At 41.0% G+C, this 18,987-nt stretch overlaps 1 protein-coding gene across 1 annotated transcript; it reads right to left on the bottom strand.

Annotated features, from left to right (window-relative positions):
• Window positions 1–4,916: 4,916 nt before the first annotated feature.
• LOC124613540 (pollen-specific leucine-rich repeat extensin-like protein 1) lies at window positions 4,917–6,663 on the bottom strand. Its single transcript, XM_047142251.1, has 2 exons — window positions 6,269–6,663; window positions 4,917–4,995 (listed from the first exon to the last, which is right to left on the bottom strand). Exons 1-2 carry the CDS (start codon window positions 6,661–6,663, stop codon window positions 4,917–4,919), a joined length of 474 nt encoding a protein of 157 aa, XP_046998207.1.
• Window positions 6,664–18,987: the final 12,324 nt, after the last annotated feature.

Raw genomic sequence — 18,987 nt, 5'->3', positions numbered from 1 at the left:
ACAAAGGATGTTTCATCGCAGACTGTTGAGTGACGAACATCTTTGCTTTTCAGCTGTGAGTAGGTAACAAGTGATTGAACTGTTTAAAATTTTGTCAACCTCTTGTACGTAAATACTACGTAAATAAACTGAATCAAACAGCAAGGAGGACATCTGATAGACCCTGTTGAAAGGTAAATGGTTAAAAAAAATTTAATTTATTGCAAAGGACAAGATGAGAATTCGTGTGCTTGTACACGAATTGTTCCAAAGTAAGAAATATCACAGTATGATCACATAATGTGACATTAAATCACTGGAGAATTTCTTGAGACTAAAGCTTGCAGGTATACCATTAAGATCATTGAGCAGTAGTCTGATTAAAATCTTTCACCCAAGTAAGAGAAGTATAAACCAGTGAGGCTTTAACTTTTATTAAAGTATGTGGCCAGGGTATATTAGTAACTGATCTCCCAACACAAGCACAAAGTACAAAAGTACTTCAGGTTGTTACAAAACTGATGACCCTGCCTGATCGCTGGAAATAATATTAAGGAAACTATTTATGATCAATATACACTGAGATGACAAAAATCATGAGATAATGATATGTACATAACACAGATGGTGGTGGTATCATATGATCGTGGCCACATAACGGGAATGAACACACTTTGAACACAGAATGGTAGTTGGAACTAGACACATGGAACATTCCATTTCAGAAATTGTTAGGGAATTCAATGTTCTGAGATGCACAGCATCAAGAGCATGCTGAGAATATAAAATTTCAGGCACTACCTGTTGCCACAGAGAATGCAGTGGCCAACGGTCTTAACTTAATGACCAACAGCAACAGCATTTGCTCAGAGTTGTCATTGCTAACAGACAAGATAGAGTGCATGAAATAAACGTGAACATCAATGTGATACCTCGACGAATGTGTATGTTAGGAAAATGTTGCAAAATTTAGCGTAAATAGGCTGTGGCAGCAGAAAACCAACACGAGTGCCTTTGGTAACCGACATCGCCTGCAACTATTCACCTGGGCTTGTGACTATATCTGTTGGACTATAGATGACAGGAAAACTGTGGCCTGGTCAGATGAGTCCCAATTTCAGTTGGTAGAGCTGATGGTAGAGTTTGAGTATGGTGCACACCCCACAAAGCCATGCACCCAAGTTGTCAACACGGCACTGTGCAAGCTAGTGGTGGTTCCATAATGATGTGGGCTGGGTTTACATGCAGTGGACTGGATCCTTTGATCCAACAGAACCAATCATTGGCTGGAAATGGTTGTGTTTGGCTACTTGGAGACCATTTGCAGCCATTCGTGGATTTCATGTTCCCAAACAATAATTTGCCATGTCACCGGGCCACAATTGTTCACAATTGGTTTGAAGAACATTCTGGGCAATTCAAACGAATGATTGGGCCACCCAGATTGCCTGACATGAATCACAATGAAAATTTGTGGGGCACAATCAAGAGGTCAGTTTGTGCACAAAATCTTGCACCTGAAACACCTCCAAAAACTTGCGGAGTCCATGCTCCTAGAGTTGCTCCACTATGCCATTGAGGAGGAGGTCCGACACAAGGTATCACATGACTTTTGATGTCTGTGTACAGGAAGAAGAACATGATGACTTGACCTTAAGGGGGAGACGGCAAATACAGGATCAAAGTGTCTGCTTGTGTCTGTATGTGTGGATGGATATGTGCGTGTGTGCGAGTGTATACCTGTCCTTTTTTCCCCCTAAGGTAAGTCTTTCCGCTCCCGGGATTGGAATGACTCCTTACCCTCTCCCTTAAAACCCACTTCCTTTCGTCTTCCCCTCTCCTTCCCTCTTTCCTGATGAGGCAACAGTTTGTTGCGAAAGCTTGAATTTTGTGTGTATGTTTGTGTTTGTTTGTGTGTCTATCGACCTGCCAGCGCTTTCGTTCGGTAAGTCACCTCATCTTTGATTTTATATATAATTTTTCCCACGTGGAATGTTTCCTTCTATTATATTGAATTATATTATTTGTTGTTTGTAGTGGAACTTAAGATTTTGGTGGATGTAGCTAAGTGAAGGTTACATTTGTGGTATCATAAGGTAGTAGGTGTAGTTGTTTCTTGTTTTTCCTAGTAGTTGGTGAGGGTATCTTAGGTAAGGACAAAGCTGAGTTACCAGGACAATAAATTTTTGCAGTAGAACAGGGAAAAAGGCAAATACATGAAACAGTAAAAGGCATAGGAATTGTGTTCAATGCCAAGTTTGAGAAAACTCAAGAGTGGGTATTTGAGGAAGTGAAAGAAGCTAGTGTACCTTTAAAAGAAGCAAGTTCTTTTGGAAAGGGTGAAGCCCATAGGAATGAACGAAATTCAAGTAGCAGATACTTCTGAGTTGAGGCTCTGGGTAGTGTAGAAGGAAGAAGTAAGCTGAGTGATAGTGGGGAAGCTCTGAATGGGGTTGATGTGGCACCAGATTGCTGCCATAATAAAGGAAATCTTGCAGCCTGTAGGGAAAATAGACTTGATTGGCTTGAGGGAATAGGATATGGCATGATGAATTTTCATGTTTTAAACCGAATGGCAAAGTACACCCCGTGATCTATTCAGAATCATACCAAATAGTGGTATACAGTCAGTTCTGGATGTGTGAACTTTAAATAAAATGATTTAGCTGGAGAGGACAAATTTTTGTGAGGCTTTATAATGTTAGGTATATGAATACTCTAGCTTTGATGTCAGGGTATTAGCAAATGTGATTGGCTTTGCTTGCCATATGGAATACTCAAAGGGGTATTAGATTTATAGTTAGCCATTTAGATGGAGATGCCCCTCACTGGGCAGTGCTTACCCTTAAAAAGTTAGTACTGAATCAGTACTGAAGATCTCTCTAAAACGTTGGAGGCCAAATACTGGTAAAAAATGTGCAGAGGAAACTAAGGTTGGTGTTCCCAGAATGAGATTTTCGCTCTGCAGCGGAGTGTGCGCTGGTATGAAACTTCCTGGCAGATTAAAACTGTGTGCCGGACCGAGACTCGAACTCGGGACCTTTGCCTTTCGCGGGCAAGCTGTGAGGACGGGGCGTGAGTCGTGCTTGGGTAGCTCAGTTGGTAGAGCACTTGCCGGCGAAAGGCAAAGATCCCAAGTATGAGTCTCGGTCTGGCACACTGTTTTAATCTGCCAGGAAGTTTCAAGATTAGAGTTGTTTGGTCCACAACACTACAATGACAGTTGGGGTGGCTATCATAGTTTTATGGAATACCATCTTAACCAGGCTGTTAGATAACAGGTTAGTGAATTTAACCTAATCAGTGTGCTAACAACTGGACTGCCAGACAATCAGGGAGCATCTGATAGTAGAAAAATGGACTCAGGATCAAACATTATTGAATTAGGTGGATAAAATATATTATTTAAATAAACAGAAAGAAAGGCCTGACACAAAAGTTACCCATGGTTGAATGTGTAGAATAAGAGAAACGGAAATGACATAAATTGATGGAAGATATCAAAAAGGAAGATTTTTCCCCAGTGAATGTTTCATGTAATTATGACAATCGGAACTGCAAAGGTAGACAACAATATAAGGCTTGAGTAACACATTGGAAAGGTTGTAATGTAAGTAATACTAACATAGTCAATTCAACCATTCAAGAAATTTATCAGGAGGGATATCAAGATTCAGTCCCAGTACTTCTCAAGATCGATGCCCATATAAGGGTGCATTTTTGGAGTACCTAGATGATGTCTTACTGGAGAAGGGAATTCCTGAACAGAAAATATCAATTTTAAGGTGAAGAGCTTTATAGAGGGAGAACCTATGAATTTTGTACTTGACACTGGAAGCCAAGTTAGTTTTCTGGAAAGAAGTTTGTGGGAGAGAAATAGGAATATGTGGAGATGTCCATCCTTCTCAATTATGAGTGTACAGGTTTAGGGTATAACAGGAACAAAAGTACAAGGAAGCATGTTGTTGTTACTTGAGATCTCAGGTGTGACTATCCAACTGTCATTATTCGTGACTGATAACATCAGTTTATTAGCCCTTCTCAGGATGGATTGCATGATGAATCATGGAATGATAGATGTATCATGTTAGGTTGAGAATTAACTCTGTCCCATACTGTGTAGTGCAAGGGAAGTTTTTAGACAGAAGTTCAGAAAACTGTTACTTTGGGGAATCATAGAGCATTCAGACAGTTCTTACAACCATCCCATGGTACCCATCAAAAAGCCAAATAGTTGTATACAGTCAGTTCTGGATGTGTGAACTTTAAATAAAATCATTTAGGTGGAGAGGGCAGAAATTTTTGTGAGGCTATATAATGCTAAGTATATGAATACTCTAGCTTTGGTGTCAGGATATTAGCAAATGCGATTGGCTATAGAATGCAGAAAGTATACCACTTCCTTACTTGAAGGGAAATTTTATCATTTTGAAGTGTTACCTTTTGGACTGAATGTATCTGTAGCTGAATTTATTTGTCTTTTAGACCAAGCCCTAGGAAAGGAATTACGGTTGAAGTATTTTTATGTGTGGAAGATGTAGTGGCGATACCAAGAATTGGAACGACCACATATCAGCTCTGCTGTTCTTTACAGAAAGGTTAATACAAAATGGATTTGCTGTAAAATTTTCCGAAGGTCATTTCGGTTATAGAGAAATAAAATTTTTGGGTCATGTTATTACTCAGAAGGGCGTTTTGTCAAATCCAGAGAAAATATTGTGTATTAAAATTGTCCAACATCAAAAAATAAGTCAGTTGAAGTCTTTATTGGGAATGAAAGGATTTTACAGGCACTACATACAGAGTATTGTTTAGTCCAAATACAAACTATTTACTCAAATTGAAAGCTTCATGGTTATAGAATGATGAAAGGCAAAATAGATTTCATCAGTTAAAGGTAGTAGTTCATAATCCTAAATTATTGGGGCACATGAATTTCACTTGTTAAATATCGAGTAGGATGTGTAGTGTTTCAATGATGGTATGTGGGTGAAAACAAAAATTGTAGTAATATTGCTTTTGGGAGTAGAATGTTCACTAAGTGTGAGAAAAATTATCCTATACTGGGAAAGGAAACTCTGCTGTAGTCTAGCAGTAAGGAAATTTAAATATTTGCTTTATGGACATAAAATTACTATCTACACTGACCATTGTGCTTAAGAGAACTTAATGCCTAGTAAATAACTTCATGGAACACTTACTTCTACAGGAATATGATTCAGAGATTCAGTCTGTTAAGGGTGGGGAGAACGAAGTTCCTGATACATTATTCAGTTTACCATTAGGCATGAAATCACACACTGTTTGCATAGGGCAAGAGGAGGAATTTAATATTTTTATAGTAAATATGTTAGAATGTGGGAAAGAGTTCAAATCTTTGATGGGAAATATAACTGTAGCCAAGGAGCAGAAAAGAAATGACTAGTTAAACAAATTAATGCAGCAGTTAAAGTATGATGACTACGATGACTTGGTGGAAATGAATGACTGTGCTGAGTGTTGCCAGATGCCTCACAGTCATGCACAGAAAGCTGGACCTCATGGGCGCCGAGTGAGGTTTGCCCCTCAACACGAAGGAGTTGAAGGAACAGGAAAATATGTGTGTGACTCAGCAAGCAGTTATGGTGCACTGTGGTGGTGTTCATTACAACATGGCCTAGAGACAACATTTGGATGACTTCAGACGTGGAAGAATCATTCGGGAACTGGAAGGATGACAAAGTGTGACAAATGAAGCCCATGAGTTTGGTATTGCTTGCAGAATTGTTTCACATGTATGGGGAGCATTGTGAACTACAGGTGCTGCTGCCCAAAGAAGTAGTGGTGACTGAATACAGTTAACTACAACAGCAGATCACCACTGTATTGTGCAACGGACAAGAAGGGACCAATGTCAAACAATGGGCACAATCAAAACCACATTCAACAGGACTGCAAGGCACTGGGTCTAATGCTTCATAGTGACACAGCAACTGCAAGTGAGTAGTCTCTTTGCCCAATGACAGTATGTTCTGTTAACACCCACACATCGACGCCAATATTTGTTGTGCTGCCAAGAGCATATCCCTATGCTCTTGACAGCATTACAAACATTGCCGCCAATGTGTGGGCATCAACGGAACATACGGGTCATTGGGCAAAGAGACCACTCACTTGCAGCTTCTGTGTCATTGTGAAGCAATGGAGCAATGAGGAGTGAGGTTGATGGCAACAGATTGTCTCAATAGTGATCTGGACTTACCCTCACATGGTGAGAAGTGGGAACACGTAATGCACCCAGAAACATTGCCGAATGTGAGTGTTTTGGTGGTTCGGGTTTTGTTTTGGTGGTTCGGGTTTTGTTTTGGTGGTTCGGGTTTTGTTTTGGTGGTTCGGGTTTTGTTTTGGTGGTTCGGGTTTTGTTTTGGTGGTTCGGGTTTTGTTTTGGTGGTTTGGGTTTTGTTTTGGTGGTTCGGGTTTTGTTTTGGTGGTTCGGGTTTTGTTTTGGTGGTTCGGGTTTTGTTTTGGTGGTTCGGGTTTTGTTTTGGTGGTTCGGGTTTTGTTTTGGTGGTTCGGGTTTTGTTTTGGTGGTTCGGGTTTTGTTTTGGTGGTTCGGGTTTTGTTTTGGTGGTTCGGGTTTTGTTTTGGTGGTTTGGGTTTTGTTTTGGTGGTTCGTGTTTTGTTTTGGTGGTTCGGGTTTTGCATGTGGGGTGGCATAATGTTGAGTGAGCATGCTGACCTCCAAATCTTTGAGCAGTGTCCACTCACCAATCAACATTCTTGTGTCATTGTACTGCTTCCCCATGTGCACCTTTCCATACATGGCTACAGGCCTGACTTGATTTTTAACCATGTCGAAAGCGTAGGTGGAGAAGCCCTTGGAACAAGAAGCTATTTGGTGAATGGACTGGCGTACCCATTCCCCCAACTTATATCCTATCAAGCACAAGTGGGGTGCACTTCAGAGGCGTGTTGCAGCAGTTCCACATACACCAGTGACCATTCAGCAGTTGTGAACTGCACTGGAGGAGAAATGAAATGTCCTGTTGCAAAAACCAAGAACTCCTTACCAACCTTGTGGCAAGAATAGGAGCATGTTTAAGGTCATGCATTGCTGTCCCTGGTGATCACACTCTCTATGAAGGACAATATTTTAAATTTTGTAATGTCCAGGAGACCATCATGAATCATGATGATTTCAGTGTAATTATTATATTTTAACAAAAGAGGCCTCCTATTAGTCTCACCATGTATGTTTTTGTTCCTTATGTGCTACACTGCAGCAGTTCTTTCTTTGTATCACTGGGCTATGTTATTTGCAGTGACACATCATGTGAAAGTTACTTTATTCTTTAAATTTTGCACACCACTGTCTTTCAAATGAACAATTAGTACCACTAAAATTATGGGATGTAATCACGATGGACATATATCACTCCTTGCTTCGAGGAACAGGTGGGTAACGTGTCTAAGGTGGTTTTACCGATATAGTCACAGCTCGTGAAATTTTATGAGATGTTTGAGGAAAGTATATTTTTACAAGTTTCAAACAGGAGCGACTTCAATAATGGATAGGAACTGTGATTGCTGTGTACAGGCGAACTGAGCTGTTGACCCTTCACTCACAGCTCCAGGCTGTGTTAGCTTCTGTCGAACAGCTTGAGGCTGCTGCCAAGAGGCATCACTGTGGGAGGTCGGACGCGGGTATGCGAGGGACATCTAGCACATTCCATGTATCCCCCAATCGGTCTACTACTGTGGCCACCCCGGGTACTGCCTGCACTGTGGTTGATCCCTAACCCACGGTCAAGTGGGAGATCGTTCCAAAGTCTGGCAGGCAGTGAAAGACTTTCCGAGGGGCCGATCGTAGGGTCTCCCTGGTTCATTTGACGAACAGGTTTCGAGCGTTATCTGTGACTGACAAAGTCTCGGAGCCAGATGCAGTCGTCCACCCTGTTCCAGAGGAAGCTTCTTGGCCCGCAAGGTCTGGGCTTTCACAGAGGGTGGGTTTGCTGATAGTTGGGAGCTCCAATGTTAGAAATGTAATGGGCCCCCTTAGGAACATGGCGGTCAAGGAGGGGAAGGAAGCCAGTGTGCACTCCATGTGCATACCGGGGTGAGTCATTCCGGATGTAGTAAGCGTGCCTCTGGATGCCATGAAGAGTACAGGGTGCAGCCAACTGCAGGTGGTGGCCCATGTCAGTACTAATGACATGTCACTTAGAATCAGAGGAGATTCTCTTTGGTTTCAGGCGGTTAGCGGAAATTGTGAAGACTGCCAATCTCGCTTGCGAGATAAAGGTGGAGCTCATCATCTGCAACACTGTCGACAGAACAGACTGTGGTTCTTTGGTGCCGAGCCGAGTTGAGGGTCTGAATGAGAGGCTCAGGCAGATTCTTTGGCTTGCGCCATCGGGTGGTGGGTTTCTGGGTTCCACTTAATAGGTCAGGAGTCCACTACTCACAGGAAGCGGCTACCCGTATGGGTAGTGGGGGCTGTGTGGAAGGGACTGGGCAGTTTTTTTGGGCTAGAGGGCCTCAGGAAACCACAGAAAGGACATCAGTCTAAAAGGGGGAAGGAAAAACACTTTAAGATAGAAACGATCAGTACCGTAATTGTAAATTGTCGTAGCTGTACTGAAGAAGAACCAGAGCTCCAAGTCCTAATACAAAGTGTTGAAGCTCAAATAGCTATAGGTATCAAAAGCTGGCTAAAGCCAGAAATACGTTCCGCCGAATTTTTTTCAAACGACCTAACAGTGTTCAGAAGGGATAGATTAAATACAGTTGGTGATGGAGTATTTATTGTTGTCAGAAGTAGTTTATCTTGTAGTGAAATTGAAGTAGATAGTTCCTGCGAAATAGTATGGGTAGACGTTATACTTGACAATCGGACTAAACTATTAATTAGATATTTTTACCGACTCCCCAGTTCAGAAGATATAGTTGCTGAACAGTTGCTGAAAACTTGAGTCTCATTTCAAACAGGTACCCCAGTCAAAAATTACAGTCGGTGATGACTTTAATATACCCTTGATATGCTGGAAAAATTGTATGTTTAAAGCCAGTGGCAGGCATAAAATGTCATCCTAAACTGTACTGAATGCATTCTCAGAAAATTATTTTGAACTATTGGTTCATGAGCCCACTCGAAGCGTAAATAGTTGCAAAAGCATACTTGACGTCTTAGCAACAAATAATCCTGGACAAATAGGGAGTATCACGACGAATACAGGGATTAGTGACCACAAGGCAGTTGGTGCTAGGCTTGAATACCTCAACACCCACAACCATCAAAAAGAAACGTAAAATACACCTATTTAAAAAAGCTGATAAAAATGTTCGTAACGCCTTTTTAAAAGATAGTCTCCACTCCTTCTAACCTGATGATGTAAACATAGAGAAGATGTGGAATGATTTCAGAGAAATAGTATTGATGGCAACTGAGAGGTATATACCACATATTAATAAGTGATGGTCCTGATCCCACATGTTACACAAAATGGGTCAGATTGCTGTTACAGAAGCAATGAAAGAAGCATACCAAATTTTAAAGATCCCAAAATCCCCAAGATTGCCAAAGTTTCGCAGAAGTTCGAAATATATTGTGTACTTCAATGCGAGATGCTTTTAATAATTTCCACAATGAAACTCTGTCTCGGAATCTGGCAGAAAACCCAAAGAGATTCTGGTCATACATAAAGCACACCAGTGGCAAGACACAATCAATACCTTCACTGCGCAATAACAAAGGTGAAGTCACTGATGACAGTGCCAAGGCAGAGTTATTAAACATTGTTTTCCGAAACTCCTTCACCAAAGACGATGAAGTAAATATCCCTGAATTCCGATCAAGATCAACTGCCAAGATGAGAAACATAGAAGTAGATATCCTTAGTGCAGCAAAGCAGCTTAAATTGTTTAATAAAAGCAAGGCCTCTGGTCCAGATTATATACCAGTCAGTTCAGAGTATGCTGATATAATAGCTCCATATTTAGCAATTATATACAACCGCTCACTCCCAGAAAGTTTCGTATCTAAAGACTGGAAAACTGCTCAAGTCACACCAATACCCAAAAAGGGAAGTAGGAGTAATCTGCTGAATTACAGGCCCATATCACTAACGTCGATTTGCAGTAGGGTTTTGGAACATATACTGCATTCAAACATTAAGAAGTACCTCGAAGAAAACAATTGATTCCATATTTTTAGATTTCCAGAAGGCTTTCGACACTGTTCCTCACAAGCATCTTCTAACCAAACTGTGTGTCTATGGAATATCACCTCTGTTGTGCGACTGGATTCGTGATTTTCTGTCAGAAAGGTCACACAGTTCATAGTAATAGACCAAAAGTCATCGAGTAAAACAGAAGTAATATCCGACTTTCCCCAAGGAAGTGTTGTAGGCCATCTATCGTTCCTGATCTATATTAGTGACATAGGAGACAATCTGAATAGCCCTCTTAGATTGTTTGCAGATAATGCAAACATTTACCGTATTGTAAAGTCATTAGATGACCAAACAGAATTGCAAAATGATTTAGATAAGGTATCTGTATGGTGCGAAAACTGGCACTTGACCCTGAATAAAGAAAAGTGTGAAGTTATTCACATGAGTAGTAAAAGATATCTGCTAAATTTCCATTACGCGATAAGTAACAGAGATCTTAAGGCTGTAAATTCAACTAAATACCTAGGGATTACAATTACAAATAACCTGAATTGGAACGACCACATAGATAATGTTGTGGGTAGAGCAAACCAAAGACTGCAATTCATTGGCAGAACACTTAGAAGGTGCAACAGGTCTGCTAAAGAGACTGCTTACACCACACTTGTCCGCCCTATTCTGAATTACTGCTCTGCGGTGTGGGATCCGAATCAGGTGGGACTGACGGATGACATCGAAAAAGTTCAAAGAAGGGCAGCTCATTTTGTACTATCGCGAAATAGGGGAGTAGTGCCACAGACATGATCTGTGAATTGGAGTGGCAATCATTAAAACAAAGGTGTTTTTCGTTGCAATGGAATCTTCTCATGAAATATCAATCAATAGTTTTCTCCTCCGATTGCGAAAACATTCTGTTGCCACCCACCTACATATCATCACAATAAAATATGAGAAATCAGAGCTTGCACAGAAAAATTTAAGTACTCATTTTTCCCAAGCACTGTTTGAGAGTGGAACGGTAGAGAGACAGCTTGAAGGTGGTTCACTGAACACTCTGCCAGGCACTGTATTGTGAATAGCAGAGTAATCACATAGATGAAGATGTTCCCTTCAGCAGCAGTACACCTGCTGAGATGTTGTTTTCTGCCGTGATAGGAGTGCTGAAAGGCTTCAACTGGTAGAGCCTCTAACATGCTGGTCACATTCTTTTGGATGTTCTCTGGAGTCCAAAAATTATGTCCTTTTAATGCTTTTTCATTTTGGGAAAAGAAAAAAAGTCACAAGGATTTAAGTTAATAGGGGAGCTGTAGAGCAACAGGAATGCCTTTTTAGGTAAAAAAATCACATGATGGAAGTGACTGTTTGATAGAAGACATTGTCACGGTGTAGCATCCACTTGTCTGCAGCGTCCAGTCTCATTTGGTTCACCCCTTTTCCTGAGTCTTTCAAGGATAGCTTTGTAAAATATTTGGTTGACAGTTTGTCCTGGAGGAACAAATTCTTTATGCATGATACCCCTACTGTAAAAATAAAAAGATCAGCATCGTTTTGATCCTTGATTTGCTCACTCTAGTTTTCTTTGGTCGAGGAGATCTCATTGTGCCACTCCTCACTTTGTCTCATGATTGCACGAAAAAATCCAGGGTTCATCACTTATGATCACACGACTGAACAATTCATGGTCATTGGCAATCCTCTCTAGACAATCAATGCACATGTTCTTAGATTGTCTTGCTCCTCAGCTGTGAGGTTTTTGCACACAAGCCTTTAGCATGTGCAAAATTTTGTCAAAATTTGATGTACGGTGAAAGTGTTTAACATGTCACCCGTCATCCTTCAGGGTGTATACGAACCGGGAGATCCGGAAAAAACCCAAGAATTTTTTCATCCGTGAGAAAACCGGGAAAAACGAAGTGTGAAACTATTTCCCAACGTAAAGCTTTTTGCTTGTAGTAGGTCTAATAGGCATTTGATATTGGTACATTGTGAATTATAGTCTGTCACTACAAAAAAGACCGTTTTTGCCAAAACAGTCTCGTTTATTTGATGTGTGTTACAACTGTTGCAGTGTTAGAAAGGCCTATTTTGTTTTATCTAGCAGACAGTGACAAAATAGACGTAATCAGATTGGGAAACCACACCAGTCTTGGGTCCTATTTGTATTAACAGCTTTTTCAGTATGACACAACGACATTTCGACTTTTCATGTAGCAAAGCGTTTGATGAACTTTGAGGTAATGGATTCTTTCTCAGTAAGGAAAGCACGCCATGTAAAGCTGTAGCTAGATTAGAGAGACAAAATTCTAGGAGCTAAGGATTGAAGAAATGTGTATTGTCTTGCTTGTATCATGTCTTTACTGGGTTTATGTATTCTATATATGTCACACAAAGCAGCAAGTTGTTAACTGATAGGGAATAAAGATTGCAAATTTTCTGAAGAGTTCCTTTTTTAAAAAAAAGAGGGACAGTATGTCAAACCGCCGACTGTAAGCAGGAGAGACACCACAGGACATTTTAATTTCCACTCTCCTGAATGTGGTTTGATGGCATCCATTACAAAATGTACACGTTTCAATGCCACACAGAGAAGTACAGTGACGCACGATAGAAGAATGCTGTGTGAGGAGGCGAGGCACTGCACTTTGGCAAACCAAATAACACGTGTTAACATTTCCTCGAACACACGTTTTATGCATCACACTCTTCAGAAAGATGTGCGCTACAAAATGAATATATTTTTGAAAATTCGATTTTTTAAATGTTTGACGTCCTATCTCAAACGCTCGAGTGGCGGGGCATTGCCCCGGTTCAGAAATATCGTAGATACGGGGCTGACGCTCAGAGCAGTCTGAGTTACAGTGGGGGAAGTGGGTAGTCTCCACGTGGTCCGTGTTTACATTTAGTGATTTTGCTGTTTCCTCTTCCTTTACTGCTCTCACGCCAAATGAAAACAAAACATTTCTGTGGCCGGGAGCTATCAAGTGAATTAAAATACGTTCACATAATTACAGAAGGCTAAAATGTGTTACTAGTTGCAGATTTTTTTTATTTCCACCGTTCTGATAGTCAAGCATTAATTGCCTTGCAGAACAATGAAGCCATTTTTGTCGGTTTGCTAAAGAAATTTTCTTTTATTAATCTTTCCCACTGAGGCAGACAATGTATTTGAAACGAAGTGTTTAATTCCACACACTGTTCGCTGCATTTCAAGTGCACTTATTCAACTACTAGCTCGTATGGCATTATGCCATAATAAAGAACCAAACATAAGATAACACAGTACAGGTACTCCAAGAAAATTTACATCCCGAAAACCACATTGAAAACTTAATATCAGGTCGTGGCCTACTTCGCTGGGAGTCTAGGCATACAAATGTGCACTTTAAATGTGCCCATTTTAGTATGGCTCACGAAATTCCGATGCTCTTGGAGTATCCTCGCTCTCTGGCAACTGCAGTAACGATCCTATTTCTAACAGGTTGCGGGAAAATATTCCGAATGGTGGTTTGAAAAGCATTACCATCAAAGTACCATTCTGGCAGTTACACCGGAACTATGTGCGAGAATGTACGATGAATTTCCTAAATCACAGAGCGTTCCGCTCTCATTTAAAAATCAACTATTCTATGACAAGCCATTTAGATGAATTTCAAGCCCAGAAGATCAGAAATTTATGTCGTTATTAAAAATTTTACTGGCACATTTGTGTGATGTATCTTAAATTGTAATACGCTCTTAAAAGATTAACAATGTATGTGAAAGCTTAGCTTCTCTTGCAGCGTATTAATCTTATAGACCAATATTACATGTGGAAGCTTTACATTTCGTGTAGCAACACTATGTAAATTAATTTTAAACTGTCAACTTTTTCTGTTTGTGTGTTCGCGCTACTTAACAGTGATGTTGCTATTGGCTGACTACATCACATGTCCTAAGCTCTGAATAGCCACTGTCATCAGCTGGCGAGATCATGTGACATGAGCTATGACTGGCTTACAAAAGCACATCGCAATCTCGATCCCCCCCCCCAATGAACCATGGACCTTACCGTTCGTGGGGACGCTTGCGTGCCTCAACGATACAGATAGCCATTTGGTGCAACCACAACGGAGGGGTATCTCTTGAGAGGCAAGACAAACGAGTGGTTCCTGAAAAAGGGCAGCAGCCTTTTCAGTAGTTGCAGGGGCAACAGTCTAGATGATTGACTGAGCTGGCCCTGTAACGCTAACCAAAACAGCCTTGGTGTTGTGGTACTGCGAACGGCTGAAAGCAAGGGGAAACTACAGCCGTAATTTTTCCCAAGGGAATGTAGCTTTACTGTATGATTAAATGATGATGGCGTCCTCTTGGGTAAAATATTCCGGAGGTACAGTAGTCCCCCATTCGGGTCTCCGGGTGGGGACTGCTCAAGAAGGTGTCGGTATCAAGAGAAAGAAAACTGGCGTTCTACAGATCGGAGCGTGGAATGTCAGGTCCCTTAATTGGGCAGGTAGGTTAGAAAATTTAAAAGGGAAATGGATAGGTTAAAGTTAGATATAGTGGGAATTAGTGAAGTTCGGTGACAGGAGGAACAAGACTTTTGGTCAGGTGAATACAGGGTTATAAATACAAAATCAAATAGGGGTAATGCAGGAGTAGGTTTAATAATGAATAAAAAATAGGAGTACGGGTAAGCTACTGCAAACAGCATAGCGAACGCATTACGAGGTGCGGCTAGAAAAAAACCGGACTGATGCTGGAAAAAACATTTATTTACAATTTCATGTTATCTCCTTCAATGTACTCTTCTCCTCGGTCTCTACACCGCTCCATACGAATTTTCCACTGTTCATAGCAATGCTGCAGATCATTTTCGGTAAGTCCATACATTACTTCCGTCGCTTTTTCTTTTACTGCTTCAACAGTCTCAAATCTAGTTCCTTTCAAAGCTGACTTGACTTTAGGGAAAAGAAAAAAGTCACAGGGGGCCAAATCAGGTGAGTAGGGTGGATGATCTAAGATGGGAATGTTGTGTTTTGCCAAAAACGTCTTCACTGACAACGCACTGTGAGCTGGGGCATTGTCTTGGTGAAGGATCCATGACTTTTTTCTCCACAAATCGTTCCGTTTTCTTTGTACTCGCTCACGTAGGGTTGCCAGGACGCTAATGTAATAATGCTGATTCACTGTTTGTCCCTCTGGTACCCAATCAATGTGCACAATCCCTTTGATGTAAAAAAAAAAAAAAAAAAAAAAAAATCATCGTTGCCTTGAATTTCGATTTTGACATTCGTGCTTTTTTTTGTCGTGGAGAACCAGGAGTTTTCCAATGCATCGATTGGCGTTTAGTTTCGGGATCGTAAGTAAAAACCCACGATTCATCGCAAGTAATAACATTTTGTAAGAAGGTGGGATCACTTTCAATGTTTTCCAGGATGTCAGAACAAATCATTCTTCGGCGTTCCTTCTGTTCAATTGTGAGACACTTTGGAACCATTTTTGAACACACTTTGTTCATGTTGAAACTTTCATGAAGAATCTGCCTAACACTTTCCTTGTCAACTCCTGTTAACTCAGACACTGCTCTGATTGTTAAACGGCGATCTTGTCGAACAAGTTTACCGATTTTTTCAATGTTTGCATCAGTTTTTGCTGACAATGGTCCGCCAGTGCGAGTGTCACCACTGGTGTCTTCGCAGCCATCTTTAAATCGTTTAAACCACTCAAACACTAGTGTTCGCGATAAACAATCATCGCCGTACACTTGTTGTAACATTACAAACGTTTCACTTGCAGATTTTCCTAGTTTGAAACAAAATTTGACGTTAACACGCTGTTCTTTCTGTACACTCAACATTTTCCGACGCACAGACAAAACGTCAACTACTTAAAACAGACGCCACGGGCAGACTGAGTGCAGGAGGCAGATGAAACTCGAGCAGTAGGCGGAGCGAGAGTCACGTGACAGGCCACGCGACTTTCAGCCTTACTGCATTCGTTTTATTGTTTCACCAGTACTAGTCCGGTTTTTTTTCTAGCCACACCTCGTATAGTGGCCAAGATAGACACGAAGCCCATACCTACTACAGTAGTACAAGTTTATATGTCAACTAGCTCTGCAGATGATGAAGAAATTGATGAAATGTATGATGAGATAAAAGACGTGCGGTAGCGTTCTCGCTTCCCACGCCCGGGTTCCCGGGTTTGATTCCCGGCGGGGTCAGGGATTTTCTCTGCCTCGTGATGGCTGGGTGTTGTGTGCTGTCCTTAGGTTAGTTAGGTTTAAGTAGTTCTAAGTTCTAGGGGACTTATGACCACAGCAGTTGAGTCCCATAGTGCTCAGAGCCATTTGAACCATTTTTGAGATAAAAGAAATTATTCAGGTAGTGAAGGGAGACGAAAATTTAATAGTCATGGGTGACTGGAATTCGACAGTAGGAAAAGGAAGAGAAGAAAACGTAGTAGGTGAATATGGATTGGGGCTAAGAAATGAAAGAGGAAGCCACCTGGTAGAATTTTCCACAGAGCATAACCTAATCATAGCTAACACTTGGTTCAAGAATCATGAAAGAAGGTTGTATACATGGAAGAACCCTGGAGATACTAAAAGGTTTCAGATAGATTATATAATGGTAAGACAGAGATTTAGGAACCAGATTTTAAATTGTAAGACCTTTCCAGGGGCAGATGTGGACTCTGACCACAATCTATTGGTTATGAACTGTAGATTAAAACTGAAGAAACTGCAAAAAGGTGGGAATTTAAGGAGATGGGACCTGGATAAACTGAGAGAACCAGAGGTTGTACAGAGTTTCAGGGAGAGCATAAGGGAACAATTGACAGGAATGGGGGAAAGAAATACAGTAGAAGAAGAATGGGTAGTTTTGAGGAATGAAATAGTGAAGGCAGCAGAGGATCAAGTAGGTAAAAAGACAAGGGCTAGTAGAAGTCCTTAGGTAACAGAAGAGATTCTGAATTTAATTGATGAAAGGAGAAAATACAAAAATGCAGTAAATGAAGCAGGCAAAAAGGAATACCAACGTCTCAAAAATGAGACCGACAGGAAGTGCAAAATGGCTAAGCAGGGATGGCTAGAGGACAAATGTAAGGATGTAGAGGGTTATCTCACTAGGGGTAAGATAGATACTGCCTACAGGAAAATTAAAGAGACCTTTGGAGAAAAGAGAACCACTTGCATGAATATCAAGAGCTCAGATGGAAACCCAGTTCTAAGCAAAGAAGGGAAAGCAGAAAGGTGGAAGGAGTATATAGAGGGTCTATACAGGGGCGATGTTCTTGAGGACAATAATATGGAAATGGAAGAGGAGGTAGATGAAGATGAAATGGGGGATATGATACTGCGTGGAGAGTTTGACAGAGCACTGAAAGACCTAAGTCGAAACAAGGCCCTGGGAGTAGACAACATTCCATTAGAACTACTGACAGCCTTGGGAGAGCCAGGCCTAACAGAACCCTAGAGCAGGTGAGCAAGATGTAAGAGACAGGCGAAATTCCCTCAGACTTCAAGAAGAATATAGTAATTCCAATCCCAAAGAAAGCAGGTGTTGACAAATGTGAAAATTACCGAACTATCAGTTTAATAAGTCACAGCTGCAAAATACTAACGCGAGTTCTTTAAAGACGAATGGAAAAACTGGTAGAAGCTGACCTCGGGGAAGATCAGTCTGGATTCCATAGAAATGTTGGAACACGTGAGGCAATACTGACCCTGCAACTTATCTTAGAAGAAAGATTAAGGAAAGGCAAACCTACATTTCTTGCATTCGTAGACTTAGAGAAAGCTTTTGACAATGTTGACTGGAATACTCTCTTTCAAATTCTGAAGGTGGCGGGGGTAAAATACAGGGAGCGAAAGACTATTTACAGTTTGTACAGAAACCAGATGGCAGTTATAAGAGTAGAGGGGCATGAAAGGGAAGCAGTGGTTGGGAAGGGAGTGAGACAGGGTTGTAGCCTCTCCCCAATGTTATTCAATCTGTGTATTGAGCAAGCAGTAAAGGAAACAAAAGAAAAGTTTGGAGTAGGTGTTAAAATCCATGGAGAAGAAATCAAAACTTTGAGGTTCGTCGATGACATTGTAATTCTGTCAGACACAGCAAAGGACCTGGAAGAGCAGTTGAACGGAATGGACAGTGTCATGAAAGGAGGATATAAGATGAACATCAACAAAAGCAAAACGAGGATAATGGATTGTAGTCGAATTAAATCGGGTGACGCTGTGGGAATTAGATTAGGAAATGAGACACTTACAGTAGTAGATGAGTTTTGCTATTTGGGGAGCAAAATAACTGATGATGGTCAAAGTAGAGAGGATATAAAATGTAGACTGGCAATGGCAAGGAAAGCGTTTCTGAAGAAGTGAAATTTGTTAACATCGAGTATTGATTTAAGTGTCAGGAAGTCGTTTATGAAAGTATTTGTATGGAGTGTAGCCATGTATGGAAGTGAAACATGGACGATAAATAGTTTAGACAAGAAGAGAATAGAAGCTTTCGAAATGTGGTGCTACAGAAGAATGCTGAAGATTAGATGGGTAGATCACATAACTAATGAGGAGGTATTGAATAGAATTGGGGAGAAGAGGAGTTTGTGGTACAACTTGACTAGAAGAAGGGATCGGTTGGTAGGACATGTTCTGAGGCATGAAGGGATCACCAATTTGGTACTGGAGGGCAGCGTGGAAGGTAAAAATCGTAGAGGGAGACCAAGAGATGAATACACTAAGCAGATTCAGAAGGATGTAGGCTGCAGTAGATTCTGGGAGATGAAGAAGCTTGCACAGGATAGAGTATCATGGAGAGCTGCATCAAACCAGTCTCAGGACTGAAGACCACAACAACAACAATCTTGATTTCAG

Source organism: Schistocerca americana, chromosome 4 (genome assembly GCF_021461395.2).
Source record: "Schistocerca americana isolate TAMUIC-IGC-003095 chromosome 4, iqSchAmer2.1, whole genome shotgun sequence".
In the NCBI taxonomy this organism is placed as follows: Eukaryota; Metazoa; Arthropoda; class Insecta; order Orthoptera; family Acrididae; genus Schistocerca; species Schistocerca americana.
This window is presented reverse-complemented; position numbering and strand designations above follow the sequence as displayed.